The sequence below is a fragment of the Rattus norvegicus genome, chromosome 7 (genome assembly GCF_021556685.1).
Source record: "Rattus norvegicus strain SHRSP/BbbUtx chromosome 7, alternate assembly SHRSP_T2T, whole genome shotgun sequence".
In the NCBI taxonomy this organism is placed as follows: domain Eukaryota; kingdom Metazoa; phylum Chordata; class Mammalia; order Rodentia; family Muridae; genus Rattus; species Rattus norvegicus.
Genome location: NC_141540.1, coordinates 96,291,891 through 96,309,977, shown reverse-complemented (window position 1 = coordinate 96,309,977; position 18,087 = coordinate 96,291,891). Strand labels below are relative to the sequence as shown.

At 43.7% G+C, this 18,087-nt stretch overlaps 1 protein-coding gene across 2 annotated transcripts in view; it reads right to left on the bottom strand.

Annotated features, from left to right (window-relative positions):
- Positions 1 to 18,087, bottom strand: part of Deptor (DEP domain containing MTOR-interacting protein) — a 153,243-nt gene that overhangs the window by 41,183 nt on the left and 93,973 nt on the right. For both annotated transcript variants that reach the window (NM_001427213.1, XM_087557370.1), the window contains 3 exon segments: positions 837 to 907; positions 4,037 to 4,171; positions 6,307 to 6,492. In NM_001427213.1, the coding sequence (NP_001414142.1) occupies positions 837 to 907; positions 4,037 to 4,171; positions 6,307 to 6,492 (392 nt within the window).

Here is an 18,087-nt window from a genome sequence, read left to right as displayed (position 1 = left end):
GTTGGATAGGGTACTTGTCTAACATTCGAGGGGCTCTGGGTTTGAGTCCCATAACTGCATGAACCCAGTGTAGTCTGTGTTTCCGGTACTACAGAGGCAGAGGGAGGAAGGCCAGACATTCAAAGTCCTCCTGGGCTATTCATAGTTTGAGGCTATGTGAGACCCTTCAGAAAAATAACTTGAGTCCATTTGAGTAAAATTAACAGGGCCTGAGGAGGAAGAAGGAAGGTTGTGGAAACACTAAGAAAGGACAAGTCCTCTGCCCCAGGGGAATACACAGGGCTGCCAAGTCAGGTGTGCACCTCAGCACATACAGACATTTACCCTACAGTTTTGTTTCCTTTCTTTTCCTTAGGATTTTCTAACATCTTAGTGATTTTTAGAATTAACTGTAATGAAGAAATTAATGGGTTATGTATTTTTTTGGTACTGTCTTCTGTCTTAAAAGTATACAATTACATTGGAATAAGTGCATAGCAGATACCAAAAAGAACAAAATTCACAAAGAATTTAAAACATCACATGACTAACAAATCAAGAGAAGCCTTAATGCATTTTACTGCGTTTACAGCTTAGAACATCTACTATCATAACCAAAATGTGTAGATGGGTGTGGCAATACATCTTTATCCCATCACTTAGGGGTCAGAGGCAGGAGGCTCCCTGTGAGTTCAAGGCCAGTCTGGTCTACACAGTACGTTCCAGACTATCCAGGGCTACAGAGCAAGACCCTGTCTCAAAAAAGGGCGGGGGGGTGGAGGAAATCTGAGAAAAGTTCTCAGTGTGGTGCCTAAGCCACACACTGATAGGTGGGTGAGTGCAGGAGCTAGGCTTACCGTGAATGTCTTCCTTGCATATGGAGCCCCGGGGGTCAAGAGTTCTTCAGAAGTGACAGGTCTCTTCAGCACTAAGAGACAGATACAGTGTCAGAGAGTACACCCTTCTAAGTTCTTCTCCCATTCATTTAGCAAGTATTTCTTGAATGCCTCCTCTCTACTGGCAACCAGTAAAAGTGGCAAAGACCTCTACCACACATTCATCCTTGAGCTGAGTGGAGAGGAAATCCCAGCGAAGAGCCTTGGGGGTACAGAGAGGATGGGGAAGGAAAGCAAGATGCCTTTAAGGGGACAGAGGGAGGAATAGAATCTTCCTATAAAGGAAAAGGCCATGTTTCTAGTTCTTCCAGCTCTTTCTTCAAAGTTCTTATATCTACATAGATATATGTTAAAACTCCAGGAGTCTGCCAGCCACCCTGCAGATGCAGGCTCCATTGAACTTGGTGTCCCTAACATACTGCACGCATCTCATTTACTAAACTTCATTCTTTTCCCTAATAAGTAACCTAGAAACATAAGAAGGCCGCCTCAAGCTCCGAGGAGTCAGACTGGGTAACTCTCCAGCGTACTCTCCATGGGCTGGGTCTCTTCCCTGCATCCTGTCACCTCCATTTTTCATTTAATCTCTACCTGAGCTAATTCTCTAAAGCAGGACTTCTCAACCTTTGGGGAATCAAATGAAGCTTTCATAGAGATCGCCTAGACCATCTGCATATCAGATATTTACATTACAATTAATAATGTAGCAAAACTACAGTTATGAAGTAGCAATGAGAATAATTTTATGGTTGGGGTCATCACAACATGAGGAACTGTATGTATCAAAGGGTCACAGCATTAGGGAGAATCACTGATTTAGAGTCTGGTTCACCCCTATACTAATCTCATTCATTTTTAAAATTTGTTTTGTTTTTAAAGACAGGGTCTTGCTTGCATGACATGTAGCCCAGGCTGGCCTCAAGCTCGCGGGAATCCTACCTCAGCCTCTAGTGCTGGGATTGCAGCTGTATCCAGCCACCATGCTTGCTTCATTTGAAAGTGAAATTAGATATAATAAACTCATAATAGAAAATCCTAAAGCCACAGAAGTGTCTGACAGACTTAAAGCTGAAAGATATACTACTTAGTATTATATTTTTTTTAAAAAATTTTTACCATTAACTTTATACATAAGAAAACTGGTTCAGAAAAGTTAATTTGTGCATTTCCAACAACCTGTAGCTAAAAACGTGGGTAGTAAAATTAGGGTCAAATTTAAGCATGGGTGCCAGGGCCGGTGTTTTTAGCAACTCTCATACTGTCCTGTGCTACGCTGTCTCAGAAACTCTGGAAGACAGCAGTGTGGAGTATTGTCTGTCTATTCTTAGCTCACTGCTGTTGCCTACCAGGCATCAGAGACAGCTGCCTGAAACTCCATTAGTAAAGAACTTCTCCCTCTCTCCTCTAGTAATGAATTTCCCTGACCAGTCTTTGATAATTTGGAACTGGAGAGGGGTTGTCCTAGCATCCCAGGACTGCTAGTCGGGATAGGGCATAGGGACCATTCTAGCAACAGTACACAGAGAGCAGAGATTTAAGTGAATGAGGAGTCAGGGCCAGGGTCTAATCTGGATAGATGACCACCTGCAGTTGCCTTTGGCAGCAGATTCACTCTGAGGTCAGTCACTAGTCCCCAACAAATGGGTAGCAGCAGTAGCAGCAAGGGGCAGGACTGTATGATGCCTCCCCTGGCAGCTGGGCCCACCTGCCGGGTGAGCCCCAGGCTCAAGAAGAGCCAAGAACTGCTTCTTGGGAAGGGGACAGATGTCTGGGATTAGAACGTTTGCTTTTCAGAAAGCTTTGAAGCCATGAGGGATGAGGTCAAATATCAAGGATATTTGAAGGATGAGGGAGTAGGTCAAATATCAAGAGGAGAAAGGCGTCTCTCGGGCCCCAAGGAGGAGGTAGGAAACGTGGTGAGTGTTTAAGCACTGAGACCTTAATGCTTAGCAGACAAGCTCTTCTCCAAGCCTGTGACTCCTCTGGGGTTATGAAATCGATGATATTTTTGGGAGCAGAGCTAGCCATTTACTTTTTCCTTTTATTGTGTTGAGACGCAGAGACTTTGAGACCCAGGGAATTATCCTGCGGATTCCCTCTCGCTCGTCACCATGACATGGACGATGGCAGCAGCGATGGCTTTGTTCTTTTGAGAGAGTGGTGAGGCCAGATATTTATATCAACTAGTAAATCTATATATAATCCTCACAGAGATGACTAATACTTCCATTTTTATTTATTAGAGAGTGTGTCTGTGAAAGAGTGAGGTAGAGTGAGAGAGAGACAGAGACAGACAGACACGAAGACAGACAGACACAGACACAGAGATGTTGAGATAGCGCATGTGTGGAGGTCAGAGAATTCTGTTCTTTCAGTTCTTCCTTCCATCTTTACAAAGGTTCTGGGGATTGAACTCAGGTTGTCAGATTTGCATGGAAAACCCTTTTATGTTCTAAGTTATCTTGCCAGCTTTATGATGGTTAAAAGTCTTCATGGAGGCTGATGAGTAGGTTTTGAAACTGCAAGATGCCGATGAATTCCAATAGGTGGGCTTGAATACACCCACTCTCTTCTTCCTTATGTATAAGAGGCACTGAGACCAAGTGGGATGGTACATGCCAGTAATCCCAGCATCTAGCAGTATAGCAAACAAACAAATGTGAGAGTGAGAGAGAGAGAGAGAGAGAGAGAGAGCAAGCACACAGTCCACAGAAATCCTTGATCACCATAGTCTAGGAAAGCATCTACAAGTTGCTGAAGCCCTTTTGAGAGGCAGAAGAACTTCTCTCAGCAGCTGGTCTTGGCTTCTGGTCTAGCTAGTGTTGGTCAGCCCTTGGCTGACATTGAGAGCTAGCTCTCAGAAGGCAGTTTTCGTGAGCAAAGTTATACCTTCCTTTCAGGGGCATGCATGTTGAACATAAAGGGTCAACATAACGGCGCAGGGCATCCTGGCACTGGACTGCATTGTGGGTTAGCAGTAGCCTTCCAGGAGACTTTATCGGAGGCCATGTGCTAGTCTTTCTTAGCCAGCAATGGGTGCTAACTCAAGAGTATGCTTTTGTAAGATTCCCGCTCCTGTGATCTCTGCGTCCTAAGGAACTCCGCCAGCACACGACCCCAAGCCTCCCAGATAGGAGCATGGCCACCTTTTTGTCACTCACCAGATTTGGGGTTGCAGAGCACAGGGGGGCTGCTGCTGAGCGTCGGGCTGCTGCTGAAGTAGCCACTGCTGCCACAGCTGCTCATGCTGCTCCTCCGCACGGCAGACACAATCTTGATCTCCTTGCTGGGGCTGACTGTAGAGGGGGAGCAAGCACAGTGACTCTAGGAGTCCTAGAACTCCTGGGCTTTCAGCTGCAAAGCAAAAATCTCACGTCCAGTTCTGCCGCATACTCACAGACAGAGTAACTCAGGCCACCCCCTTTCAGTTTCCCGGACTGTAAAATGAAATAGTAATATGTCACGGGATGGGTGTGAGGCTCATATCATATCATGTATGTATATGTATCTCCCTCTCTGTCTCTCTTTTTAAAACAGGGCCCATAATGTAACCTATGCCTTGGAGTCCACACAACAGCATATCTTTTTTTTTTTTTTTTTTTAAATCTTAACATCTTTTATGCGAGTGCAGCGGATCTAAACTCAGGTCAACCTATTTGGGCGTTAAGCACTTTACCAACTAGGGCCATCTCTCCTACAGGACATGAATTCAAGAATTACCAAACCTGGGCCTGGAGAGACGACTCAGAGGTTAAGAGCACTCACTGCCATTACAGAGGTCCTGAGTTCAATTCCCAGCAACCACATGGTGGCTCACAACCATCTGTAATGAGATCAGATGCCCTCTTCTGGTGTGTCTGAAGACGGTGTACTCATATCCATAAAATAAATAAATAAATCTTATAAAAAAAAAAGAAAAAAGAGTGACCAAACCCAAGCTTTCCCTTCCTGGAAGTAAACCCACAGCTGGCGATCTATGTGACACTTAGTACACAACGGCGGTAAACGGCCCTGATTTAAAGCACACCCGGCAAATTATCTGGAAGCACGCAAGACAAAGCTTACGACAGCGTACACTGAGGCTTTCAAACTGTTACGTGATACAGAATCTTTAGCTTTCAGGTTCAGTTCTTCTTGCCACAAAGCAGTGTGGGTCTGAAGGCCGAAGGTCTGGAAGTAAGGGCCACTATGCAGGCTGCTCTGAACACTGACGCACACGCAAAGAAAGCAGACAAGCAAACAACAGCTGCTGGCTTTACGACTGCGCTACTGTATTCCCTCTCTCTGCTGAACCCATTCAAGACGCAGGCAAGCCCCTGCCCCAAAGGAAGAATGGACTGTTACTCGCATCTGCACGAGACTGCAATGTGTCCCTGCAGCAACCTTGGAGCATAGGCTTGAGCTGCTGACCTTCCGCTCGGTTTTCACTTTCTGCTTAGCAACTCTTGCTCCATTCTCATTTGGAGCTAAGGTGTGCAAGAGGACTTAGGGATATATGGGACCCGGAATGGGACGGGATAAACTAGAGCTTCTGACATGAAGCTGTGTCTGCCACTTGGAACTGTAAGCCTCTCCAGTGCCGGGGTATTCCTCTATCTGTAAAATGAGGACAGGAACATCATGTCCTTAGGGTCCCAGGAAGAATTAAGTGAGCAAATCATGCTGCCGAACCTGGGGCACAGAAATGTCTCCATTGACGTGGATAAGTTTCCTTGTTATTAGCTCCTGTTCATAAGCAAGACAGGACAAATACATTTGGTGCTGGGTTAAGCCCAGTGCTAATTTTCTTTTCCCTCCCTCCCTCCCTCCCTCCCTCCCTCCCTTCCTTCCTTCCTTCCTCCTTCCTACTTCCTTCTTTACTTTCTTCCTTCCTCCTCCCATTCCCTGTCTTCCTTTTGAGGCGGGATTTTAAGAAGTTATGACTCTAAACATGACCTTGAGTTCTTGCCTCCACCTCCCAGTTACTGGGATTACAGACACTCCGCCTGTCCCTCGGCCACCCAGTGACCCAGTGCTTCTGAACTTAAGTCATCAAGGGCCTTGAGTCCTTTAAGTATCTCCCACTTCTGCACTTGGGATGGTGTGTGTGTGTGTGTGTGTGTGTGTGTGTGTGTGTGAGAGAGAGAGAGAGAGAGAGAGAGAGAGAGAGAGAGAGAGAGAGAGAGCACATTTAACACAAGGTTTCACATAACCCAAGAAGACTTTAAATACTGTAGTAGAGGATGACTTTGATTTTCTAATCCACCTGCTTCCTCCTCCTGAGTTATGGAATTTACAGGAATGTACTGCCACACCTGGGTGTTGCGAGGGATTAAATCTTGGGCTTCCTTCAGGCTAGCAAGCAGCAAACCAAAAGAGTTAGATGCTCAGACACACACTTTGTTACCTCTCAAAAAACAAAACGCACACGTAAACAACAAAACCAGCATACCTGACATAAAGCTGGTAGATTTCCGATTGTCGTGGCTCTGCTTCCTCAGACAGAAGGGACTGTCATGTGTCTCCTGAGAGGACGGGGACTTCTCATTGAGCAGCTCCATCAGTCTTCGCCTCCGACGGAAGTTCATTCTGAACTGGTAGAGGAGGTTGCTGTCCACAAATGGGTGCTTGTTAGACACTGGGGAGAAGAAACAACCAATGAAGAATGTGTGGCATGCAGGCCAGAGAGCGACGCAGCCAGAAGACTCTAGCCAACAGGGGCAAAAGTCCCAAGAAAGAGGCTACGTAAGTAAATGCCATGTGGGCTTGTGGAGTGCCTCATACACACTCCCAAATTCTTCTCACGTGACATGCATTTTAAAAAGTTGGTAGCCAGATCCTCTGTGAAACTGTTCTTGGGTTAAGTTCCACCTGAGTTCTCTTTGTAATGTCCTGCTGGCTCCAGGGTCCCGTCCCACAGATCATATACCATACTGTACACCCTTGTGGTTCATTTCCCTTGTTTTTCTACCTGAATAAACACCAGGCTCCCAGCAACCCAGCACAGTGTAATTGTATGTCCCAAACCAAGACTTCATTTCTTTTCTCTTTGAGACAGAGTCTGCTGTAGCCCAGGCTGGCATCAAACTATGTGTAGTCAAGGATGACCTTGAAATCCTAATCATTCTGCGTATCTCCTGAGTGCTGAGACTGTAGGTCTGTACTGCTGCATATGATTTAAGCACGGTAGATAAACATTCTACCAAACATTTTACATCACTGGCCTTTATTTGTTAAAACCTGTACATCAACTCAAGTTGATCAAAGGACCGCAATATAAAATCAATACACTAAATCTGATAGAAAAGAAATGGGGAACAGCCGTGAGCTCATTGGCACGGGAGACAACTTCTGAATAGAACACCGACATCTCAGGCACTAAGATCAACAATTAATAAATGGGACCTCCTGAAGCAAAGGACTTCATCAATAGGACAAAACAGCAGCTCACAGAAGGGGAAGAGATCTTCACTGACTCTACATTTGACAAAGGGCTTGAAGTGGGTGGTTCTGATGCTTTCATCAGGAATCTGTGAGTGACCCCTGAAGATCCAGTTCTCCAATTGGTTCTTGACCGATCAATAAAGATAGCAGTGACCAATGGCTAGGCAGAAAAGGTGGGACTTCCAGTTTCCCACAGGCAGGCTCTGAGACACAGAAGGAGGAAAGGGATTTGCCAAGCTTAGAAGGAAGATAGAGTCACCAATCATATAAGATCTTGGGTAGAAAAAAAAAAAAAAAAAGATCTTGGGTAGAGTGGCCATTGGTCGCTTCTCCGATCACCTGAGGTAGCAGATTGGAGAAGCGTAACTAAGCTAGGGCAGATTTAGAAGTGTTGAACAAAGAGACTGGGCAACTAAGTTGAGGGCAGATTCAGAGGTGTTGAACAAGGAATAAAGATAAGGGCATGCTAGCCAAGGTTGGCTCAGAAGAGCCCAGCCACTGAGCTATAAGGCAGGTTAAAAATGAGCTAATGTGTTTTCATCCTCGGATTCAAGGGAACCTAGGGGAGGGGGGCGGGGACACAGCATGGGTCGGGGTGGGAGTGGGGGAGTTGGTAGACCCTGGTAGTATATTCTGCCCGGTAGTATATTAAAGCAAGGTAGTGTAAACTTCACACTACAAGGATTGATATCCCAAATATATAAAGAACTCAAGAGGGCTGGAGAGATGGCTCAGCGGTTAAGAGCACCCGACTGCTCTTCTAGACATCCTGAGTTCAATTCCCAGCAACCACATGGTGGCTCACAACCATCTGTAAAGAGATCTGATACCCTCTTCTGGTGTGTCTGAAGACAGCTACAGTGTACTTATATATAATAAAGGGATACATCTTTAAAAACTAAAAAACAAAAACAAAATAAAAAAAGAACTTAAGAAATTAGACATCAACAAACCAAATAATCCCATTAAAAATGGGGTACAGAAAGATCCAAACAGAATTCTTGAAAGAAGAATCTTAAGTGGCTGAGAAGCTCAAAGAAATGCTCAAAATCTGTAGTCAATCAGGAAAATGCAAATCAAAACTATTCTGATAGTCCATCTTATATTTGTTAGAATGGCTAAGATCAAAAACGTAAGTGACAGCACATTCTGATGAGGATGTGGAGCAAAGGGAACACTCCTCATTGATGGTAAGTGTGCAAACTTGCACAACAACTTTGGAAATCAATCTGGTTGTTTCTCAGAAAATTGGGGATAGTTCTAACTCAAGACCCAGCTATAGGGGTTGGGGATTTAGCTCAGTGGTAGAGCGCTTGCCTAGAAAGTGTAAGGCCCTGGGTTCGGTCCTCAGCTCTGGAAAAAAAAAAAAAGACCCAGCTATACCAGTCCTGGGCATATACCAAAAAGATGGGCATATACTACAAGGATACGTGCTCCACTATGTTTATAACAGCTTTGTTCTGTAATAGCCAGAAACTGGAAATAACCCAGATGCCCCTCAACTGAATGACTAACAACAAGGTGGTTCATTTACACAATGGAATACTATTCAGCTATTAAAAACAAGGACACTATGAAATTTGCAGGCAAATGAATGGAACTAGAAAATATCATCATGAGTGAGATAGCCCAGATTCAAAGGGGCTTTCATGGTATATATTCACTTATATATGGCTATTAGCCACAAACAGGACAACCATGCTATAATCCACAGACCCAAAGAAGCCAAATTACAAAGATAGTCCAAAGCAAGATGCTTGAATTTCACTGAGAAGGGGAAATAGAAAAGACATTATGGGTAGATGGGAGAGGGGGGACTGCATGGGAGAGGGGATTGGGGATGGGAACAGAAGGGTTCAAGTGTGGGAAGGATGGAGGGAGAGGGAAATGGAATTGGTGGGTATCGTTTTTAAAACAAAAATCCCAGCCATTCAATTTTACCAGTGAAGACTTAGGAGCCAGATGATGTGGTGAAAGGCTACTAGCTCAGAGAGACAGAGAAAGAACCCAACTGACCTTCCTACTCGTCGACATTCAGAAGGAAAAGGCTTCTTCTCGGCACTGTCTTAAAGACCTTTTAACTCCAAGTCCCTCCTTTCTACTTCCTTAAATTCACTCCCTGTGAACTGGTTGGTTACTCTGCCTCTTAGCCTATTTTTGACTTTATTTATCTCTTGTTTACAGACAGCTCTTAGCTTAAAGATGTGTGCTAGGGCTGAGCAGCACGACTCTTGTTTACAGTAAACAGAACGCTCTGGGACAGAAGGTGTGTGCTAGGGTGGAGTCACACCACAACAAGGTTTTTGGTTTTTTTGTTTTTTGTGTTTTTTTCCAGTTATAGTCTTGGTGTTCACAATGTGATCAAATATCCTGTAACGGGGGTGCGGAGGGCATCTCTGGGACAAGCTAGAAACTTGGAACAATGGAATCTCCCAGGGGTCTATGAAGATGCTAAGACTCCTAGCAACTGTGATATGGGGCCTGAAACGGCTACCTCCTCTGGCCATAGAACCTTTGACCGACAATGTTTCCTGCCTACCAGAAGTGCAGAGATAAAGACAGAGCAGAAATTGAGGGAATGGCCAACCAATGACTGACCAAGCTGAAACCCATGCCACGAAAAAGAGACCACCCTGACTCTAGTCAGGAGCCTAGTGTAACTGTTATCTGACAGGCTTCACTCAGTAACTGAAGGAAACAGAGGCAGAGACTCACAGCCAAACATTAGGTAGAGCTCGGGGAATGGAAGAGGGGGAGGAATGACTGAAGGAGCCAGAAGAGGTCAAGGACACAAGAAAACCTATAGAATCACCTAACCTGGGCCATGGGGGCCCCTAGACTGAATCACTAACCAGAGAGCATGCATTGGTTGGACCTAGACCCTTTATGCAGATGTAACATTATTTGCCACTTTAAGGAATTATTATGATTGCGTTTATTTATTTACTTGTATTTGGAGGGGAGAAATGTGCATGGTGCATGGTGTTCATGTGGAGGTCAGAGGACAAATTGTGGGAGTCAGGTTTACTGCCATGTAGGAGTCACCAATCAGGTCATCAATCTTGGTGCGTTCACCAGTGAGCCCCAAGCACTCTCCTGTCTCTGTCTACCCAGCATAGAGAGTACTAGAGTTACCATGCCAAGCTTTTAGAACTGGGTTGTGGGGATTGAACTCAGGTCCTCCTGATTACATAGCAAATATTTTTATCAACTGAGCTATCTCGTCAGCCTCAAACTGTATGCTTTAAGTGGAGAGATTATATAGCATATGAAGTATAGTTCAATAAAGTTTTTTTTAAATCAACAATAGATTAGCATGGTGGGATACTCCTATTTCCCCCAGCCCCCAACCTTGAAAGGGAAGCAGGAGAAACTCCAAGATGGATATTGCAAATTTCCTAAGGAATTCTATTTAAACTGCGTTGGAAGTTCAATGGAGATTATCTATAGCTTTTGGTAAAAAAGATTCCTTCAAAATTAAGTGAAAAATAATGAACACATATTAGATAATTATTTCAGAAGACAGAGAGGAAAAAATCCAAGTCAATAATCGAACGCAAAGAATTTTAACGTTTAACATAATTTTAAAACCAGAGAATCATAAAAGGGCCTTCAGGTGGGATGGCTTAGCCTTTTTTCTATTGAGGAAGAAGTGAGACCAGGCACCCAGTGGAGTCCTGGATAAACCATCAGCACCCATTGGATTGAAATCAAGTCCACTCTTCTCTCCTTGACCCTGAAGACATATCTCAGGGAGTCAAAAGTGGAGGGATTTTTTTAAAAGTTTTGTTTTGAGATACTGTTTTGCTATCTAGGCCTAACTGACTGAACCGGTCCTCTTCATGTAGCCCAGGATGGTTTCAAATCTACAGCAATCCCTCTGAATCTGTTTCTTGAGTCTAGATTCACAGGCCTGATCTGGCATTCATGATAATTGGGGTTTTTGTTTGTTTGTTTGTTTTTTAAAGATTTATTTATTTGTTATATATGAGTACACTGTCGCTGTCTTCAGACACACCAGAAGAGGGTATTAGATCTCATTACAGATGGTTATGAGCCATCATGTGGTTGCTGGGAATTGAACTCAGGACCTATAGAAGACCACTCAGTGCTCTCAACCACTGAGCCATCTCTCCAGCACCCATTACAAATGTTTTAGGTGTCTACAAAAGTTGCTTAAAAGAAGGTGAAACAGCTCAGTGGGTAAAGATGCTTGATGCCAATTCTGATGACCTAAGTTTTATCACCAGGACCCACATGATGGAAGGAGAGAACTGAGTCCTATAAGTTCTCCTTTGACTTCTTACAGGAACCATGACACATACCTCCATCCATGTCACCCCCCAACACAGATACATACATACATACATACATACATACATACATACATACATACAGAAATGTAAGAAAGGTCTAGAGCCATCTCACTTAAAAAATAGTTTAATAAAAGCCTGAATGTCTATGACTGCCATTGATAGCTCATCTGTGGGAAAAAAAAACTTTAAAAATATTTACTACGGGCTGGAGAAATGATGGCTCAGAGGTTAAGGGCACTGACTGCTCTTCCAGAGGCCCTGAGTTCAAATCCCAGCAACCACATGGTAGCTCACAACCATCTGTAATGAGATCTGATAATCTCTTCTGGTGTGTCTGAAGACAGCTGCAGTATACTCATAATAAATAAACAAACAAACAAACAAACAAACAAACAAGCATGTAAATAAATAAATCTTTAAAAACATTTATTACTAATATAAGATGCAAAATTCTATATATAAACCACAAAGAAAAATGTTATAATCCATTAACCTCTTTATCTATAACACTGGCTCACCAGCTTCCTCTGACTATATTTATCATTCACATTATTAATGCACAATTCCTCTGTTAATTGTTATCATTGGTAGCAGTATTGTTTTGAAGTGCTGGGGTCTGACCATAGGGCTTCCTATGTATGAAGGACATACTCTACCATTGAGTATCTGCCCAGTCCTTTGTGTGTTTTTAATTTTATGATAGGGTCTTATTAGTTTGTCCAGGCTGACCTTGAACTCGTATCATGGAGTTGTAGTCTAGGTAACACCTGAACTTGGAACCTCCCTGCTTCAGCCTTCCAAATTGCTAGAATTACAGGCCTGTGCCAACAGGCCCAATTCCTGATTGTATTTATTGGTGATTCATACAGAGGATGAAATGGGCACGGAAATGGAAATGTAATTTACAAGTGCCAAACCCAGTGACACTGTGGAAAATACTTTGCTTTATATGATATATTTTTTTCCCATCAGAATTCAAAATGTAGGATCCCTGTTAGGAGAGTACTATGGACGATATTTAATAATAAGTAATACTTGTATAGGAGCTTCACAATTCTAAAATGGTGATAAACGATTTGGTCAAAAGAATAATGTTGGCCTCAGAGACAAAAACACAGGGTTAAGGATAGCTTAGTGGCAAAGGGTTTGCCTAGCACACACAGGCTGAATTAAATCAGAGACGCTGACAAAACCCCAAATGAAACTAACACACCAAAAAATACAAGCACACTGAATTCTCTGGTAGTTCTGAATGTTCTCAGACTTATCTGGTGCTAGTGTAGTACAATGTAGATTGAGAAACCAACCAAGTAACTCATCATATGAGAATACCAAAATCTGGTTTCAACGCACGGCCACATTCTTGCATAAATCTGTAAAGCATAAGTTATTTTGTGTAAACTTGTTCTCAGTTTGCTGATTTAAAAAATCCCCATGGTAACTCTCACAACAGCATTTTGCATTATGACTTGCATATGTGTGTGTGTGTGTGTGTGTGTGTGTGTGTGTGTGTGTGCACCTACTGCCTACTGCTTTCCCTTGGCACCCTGAATTATATGAAACATTAACCATGCTATGATTACAACCAGAGAGCAGTCTCAATATAACAATAAGTAGTAACAGTATTGTATGGAATTCTTTCTTCCGGGCTTGACATGACATTTGCCATCATGGGCACAGCACAGACCTAGCAGACACCTCTGCCTGCAGAACTATACAGCCGATAGCTAGCTCGCCAGCGGGAGCTGTAGGGTGAAAGTCATGAGAGCCTCATAATCCCTCTGATGCTTTCCGCTTTCTTGAGATTTTAGGCACTACTCCTTCCTGTTCATATATGTGTAATCTCAAAAAATATTAAAGAATTGTAGGAGGTAGAAATTCAGTGGGGGGTGGGACCCTTTAGTGGTATAGCTGTTGGGGGATGGGACTCTTCAGTGGTATAGCTGTTTGTGGATTACTAGGGCTCCTGTAACCCCAACAAGTTCATTTATTTCACCAAGGTAGTACACATGATAAGTTCTTTCTTAGGTTTCTGTGTTCCCTGTCTATTTGAGATAAACAGCTATTTCTCTTCTGTCTCCCCAGGGAGGTCTTACAACAGTCCGTCAGAAGTATTTTTCAGTATGATTCAGAGGTAGAACATCTGCCTAGCATTCAAGACCCTGAGGGCCATAGCTCAGAACTAGAGTGTTTGCCCTACAAGTATAGGGGCCTGGTAATCTCTGGCCTCAAGAAAATTTCAAACCAATGAAAATATCTAACATCAACTTATAGCCATATACGATAGCAAATATCTACAGATCCCAGTACTTGGAAGTGGAGGTAGCAGAATTTAAGCAAGTTTGAGGCCAGTCTGATCTAAAAAGCAAGTTCCAGGCCAGCCAGGAGGATGGGATATAGGGATAGCCTGATTTTAAATAAAACTAAAAGGTACAATTTTCACCACCTGTATTGTGCTAAGACTCTATTTTGTCTTGAAAGGCATTTTTTTTTCTTTCTCATTAAATGTTTAATGACATAAACACTGAGTTTCTGTGGTGGTTTGAATATGCTTGGCCCATAGGGAATGGCTGTGTTGGGAGGTGTGGCCTTGTTGGAGAAAGTGTGTCACTGTGGGGTGGGCTTTGAGACCCTCCTCGTACCTGCTTGCAAGACAGTCTTCTCCTGCTTGCCTTCAGAACAAGACATAGAACTCTCAGCTCTTCCTCCAGAGCCATGCCCTCCTGGATGCTGCTATGCTTCCTGTCATGATGAAAATGGACTGGACCTCAGAACCAGTAAGCCAGCCCCAATTAAATGTTGTCCTTTATAAGAGTCGCCTTGGTCATGGTATCTCTTAACAGCAATCAAACCCTAACTAAGATAGTCTCATAAGTTTGTTTTGTGAAGACCTTCTCTCTAGCAGCCCAAGAGAAACACAACAAATAAATACCGGAAGGAGTACGGCTAGCTGGTCATGTGATGGCATAAATAACGCACATTTATTCTACAGTGGAGCGCCTGGTAAGTGCCAAGCCTAGCCCCAGATAGCTCTCTTAGCTTTGCGACGGGCAGATGGTACCATCTGCTCACTGCAAAGTTTACCAGTTCCAAAAGTCTGCTAAAAGAGACATCATTGCTTATAAAAACAAACAATCTGGAAGCTTACTGAAAGGCTTTGGTGTTAAGGAACTCTATGAAAATAAGATCACGGGGTTGGGGATTTAGCTCAGTGGTAGAGCGCTTGCCTAGGAAGCGCAAGGCCCTGGGTTCGGTCCCCAGCTCCGAAAAAAAGAAAAAGGAAAAAAAAAAAAAAAAAAGAAAATAAGATCACAATGCAAGGAGGAACACAGGTTTCACATGTGTGTGTGGGGTTGTTGTGTGTCCATGTGTGCACCTGTAGGTGCTGGTGCACATTTTGTGAGGGGGGTGGGGTGGGGAAGACTGAGGTGAATTTGTGTTCTTTGTCATAGTCTACTTTTGTCTTTCTGAGACAGGATCTCTTCACTGAACCCGATGCTTGCCAGTTCGGCTAGCCTGGCTGGCCAGTAATCCTCAGAGGTCCTTTTGTCTTTCCTCTCCCAGTGCTGGGATGACACACGTGCTGCCACCTGTTTTTTTTTTTTTTTTTTTTTTTTTGACAATGGCACATGTGGAGGTCACAGGGCAAGTGTGTGGAGCTAGTTCTCTTCCTCCATCTTTACATGGGTCCTGTGGATTGAACTCCAGATGACAGGCATGTGGGACAAAGTCATCCCTGCCTCACCCTCCTGGCCCTGATTTAGGTTTCTGTTTTTTTCGTTTTTAAGACAGAATCTTGTGTAGTTCAGTCTTCCCAGGAACTTGCTACGTAGCTGAGGGTGACCTTGAATGGATTTTCTTCTCCCACACCTCTGTAAGGGCACTGGCTCTGTTATTTATTTACTAAATTTGTTTACTTCCTGCTCACTGCCCCTCCTCCCGGTCACCCCCCCCCCCCCCATAGTCTTTCCCCTGGGCACAGGTTTTAGAGTTAGATAATCCAGCTTTCCCTCCCAACTCTGCCATATTCAAATCCAGCTTTCCCTCCCAACTCTGCCATATTCACAGCCACATTCCAGATTTGGGCAGCTTGTTTCCATGTGGGGAATAAATGGGTGATTCATGTCAGAGATCTGGCACGTACCTGACCAGGGGCCCCTGAGGGGTTCTTTGTCTTAAACTTCCAAAGACTGATACCAGTCTTGGCTCACATCTTGCTTCTCTCCCAGACAGTACTGTTAACCTTTCACCTACTAAGGAACTTGAACCAGATCTAGATCAAGTGTACAGATAACCTCATTTCAATCTCTAAAGCCAAAGGCAAGCATGAAATAAAGGAGTGTGTTAAGACACAGTAGAATTTGAAATACGACTACGTTAAGGAAGCCAAAAGTTTCTTTTATAGCCATCAGTTACATAACATCCAAAGAATTAACAGCTAAATGTGAAAGTCTATATTCTAAAGAAAGAAAAGCAAATTGTTTCAACACTTTAACATGGCTTTTCTCCATATCAAATCCAAACATCATTTTCTAGAACTGGGCAAGATAATTCTAGCCTGTAATTCCAGCAACTGGGAAGTTGAAGCTGGGGGATCTGGAGTTCGAGGTCCTCTTCCTCCACTTATGGAGTGCAAGACTAGTCTGAGCTATAATAGACCCTACCTTAAAATAGATGGCTTGCTGTAAGTGCTTGTCCATTTGTCTTGTTTTCTGTGTTGCTGAGGAACTGGCCTTAGGCATGTTGAACAAGGTAAGCACTACTGACCTACATCCTCGGCTGGTTTATAATTGTACTTTTGGGGTGTGGTTTAAAAACATTTTTCCCAGGTCTGTCACAAACATGTAACCCTTCTGCCTCAGCCTCCTGAATAGCTGGATTGAAAGTGTCCACTAACAGCCTGGCACAAACTTGATGTTTCTTCCACACGGAAGAGCATAATCTATGATCTGGAAAAAGATGGTTAGAAAGGAAGAAAGGAGGTCATAGAGTCACGTGACTCTGAAGCTAAGAGTTTGATGCATTTGCTCCTCAGGATTACTCTCCATTCATTCGTTTGTTAATTAGTTAATTAATCAATATAAATAAGGTCTCAAGTAGCTGTCTGGCCTTGAGCTAACCCTCTGGCCTCCACCTATGCTGAGCTTGCAGGCAAGCATCAGGCAGGGCTATCTTCTCCAAAGGGGTGGGGGAGGGTATGAGAAGAGATCGTGCTTAAAGCTCACATACATTTTTTCTTTCCTTCTGGTCTGGTTGTGGGTTTCTGTATCTGTCTTCATCTGTTGCAGGAGGAAACCGCTCTGATGACCACGTGCGTTTTCTAATTTCGATCTTATCAATCGTTGTCCTTGGTGATGATTTTTTTCCCCTTTCCCTCTGAAGTTGTGGGAACTGAATCTAGGGCCTCCAGCATGGTGGGCAAAGGCTCTGTAACTGAGCTACCTCTATCCCCAAAGCAAAAATGTTCACTGTCCCAGCGTCTAATTTCTGGGACCCTCTGTGTCTTTTGAGTAGTCACCTAAACCTTTGTTCTTTGGTAGTTCTATGGCTTAAACCCAGGGCCCCAGGCATGCAAGTGAAGTACAGAGCCATATCCTCAGTTTGCTCTGACAGTACATGAGATATTAAACAGGAAAAGCAGACATGGCCAGAAAGGTAGAGCAGCGTGAAGATGGAGGCTCCTGTCACCTAGGACGCTTGCAGAAACACTAATCTCCTGGTTAAGGATCAGACTCTTATTCACTGAGTACCATAACTACTCAGAAGGTAAGGACTCCTCTGATCTACCTAAATACTTCTGACGGTACAGATAGATTCTTTTCTGTGTGGATAATGGGGCTACATTTCCCCTTAGAAATTACTAAGACGAGCTGGGTACGGTGGTGCATGCCTTTAATCCCAGCACTTGGGAGGAAGAGACAGGTGGATCTCTGTGAGTTCAAGGCTAGCCTGGTTTACAAAGAGAGTTCCGGGACAGCCAGAGAAACCTTGAAAGAAAAGCAAACATGAGAGGGAGGGAGGGAGAGAAAGAGAGAGATTAGTAAGATAATGTCAGCAGACAAAGGAATAAAGGAAGCTGATTATCTAAGGGACACTGGCTTACAACTTACCACAAAGTAAGTGATCGAAGGACAAATAGAAAAGCAGCATCTCGAGCTGCTCACGCTCAGCTGTCCATGTGACTAAGCTAACTATGAAGCAAGGAGGAGCATGGTGACTTTAATTCTTCCCTGAAATGTTCCTTGGGAAAGAGTGATAATACAACACATCGGTAACCCTAGCAGTAAGAGACTGAGGAAAAGGAGGCTGACTTAGTTACACAGTGAGAGTTTACCTCAAAGGAAACAAATACACAAAGTCCAGGAAAGGGTTTGCAATGTTTTGTTTCAAACCAGGCACATGATCAGTATGGCACATGGTACAGGGCCCAGACTTCAGCACACTGCTGACTCTGTGATGGAACTAAGGCCCGG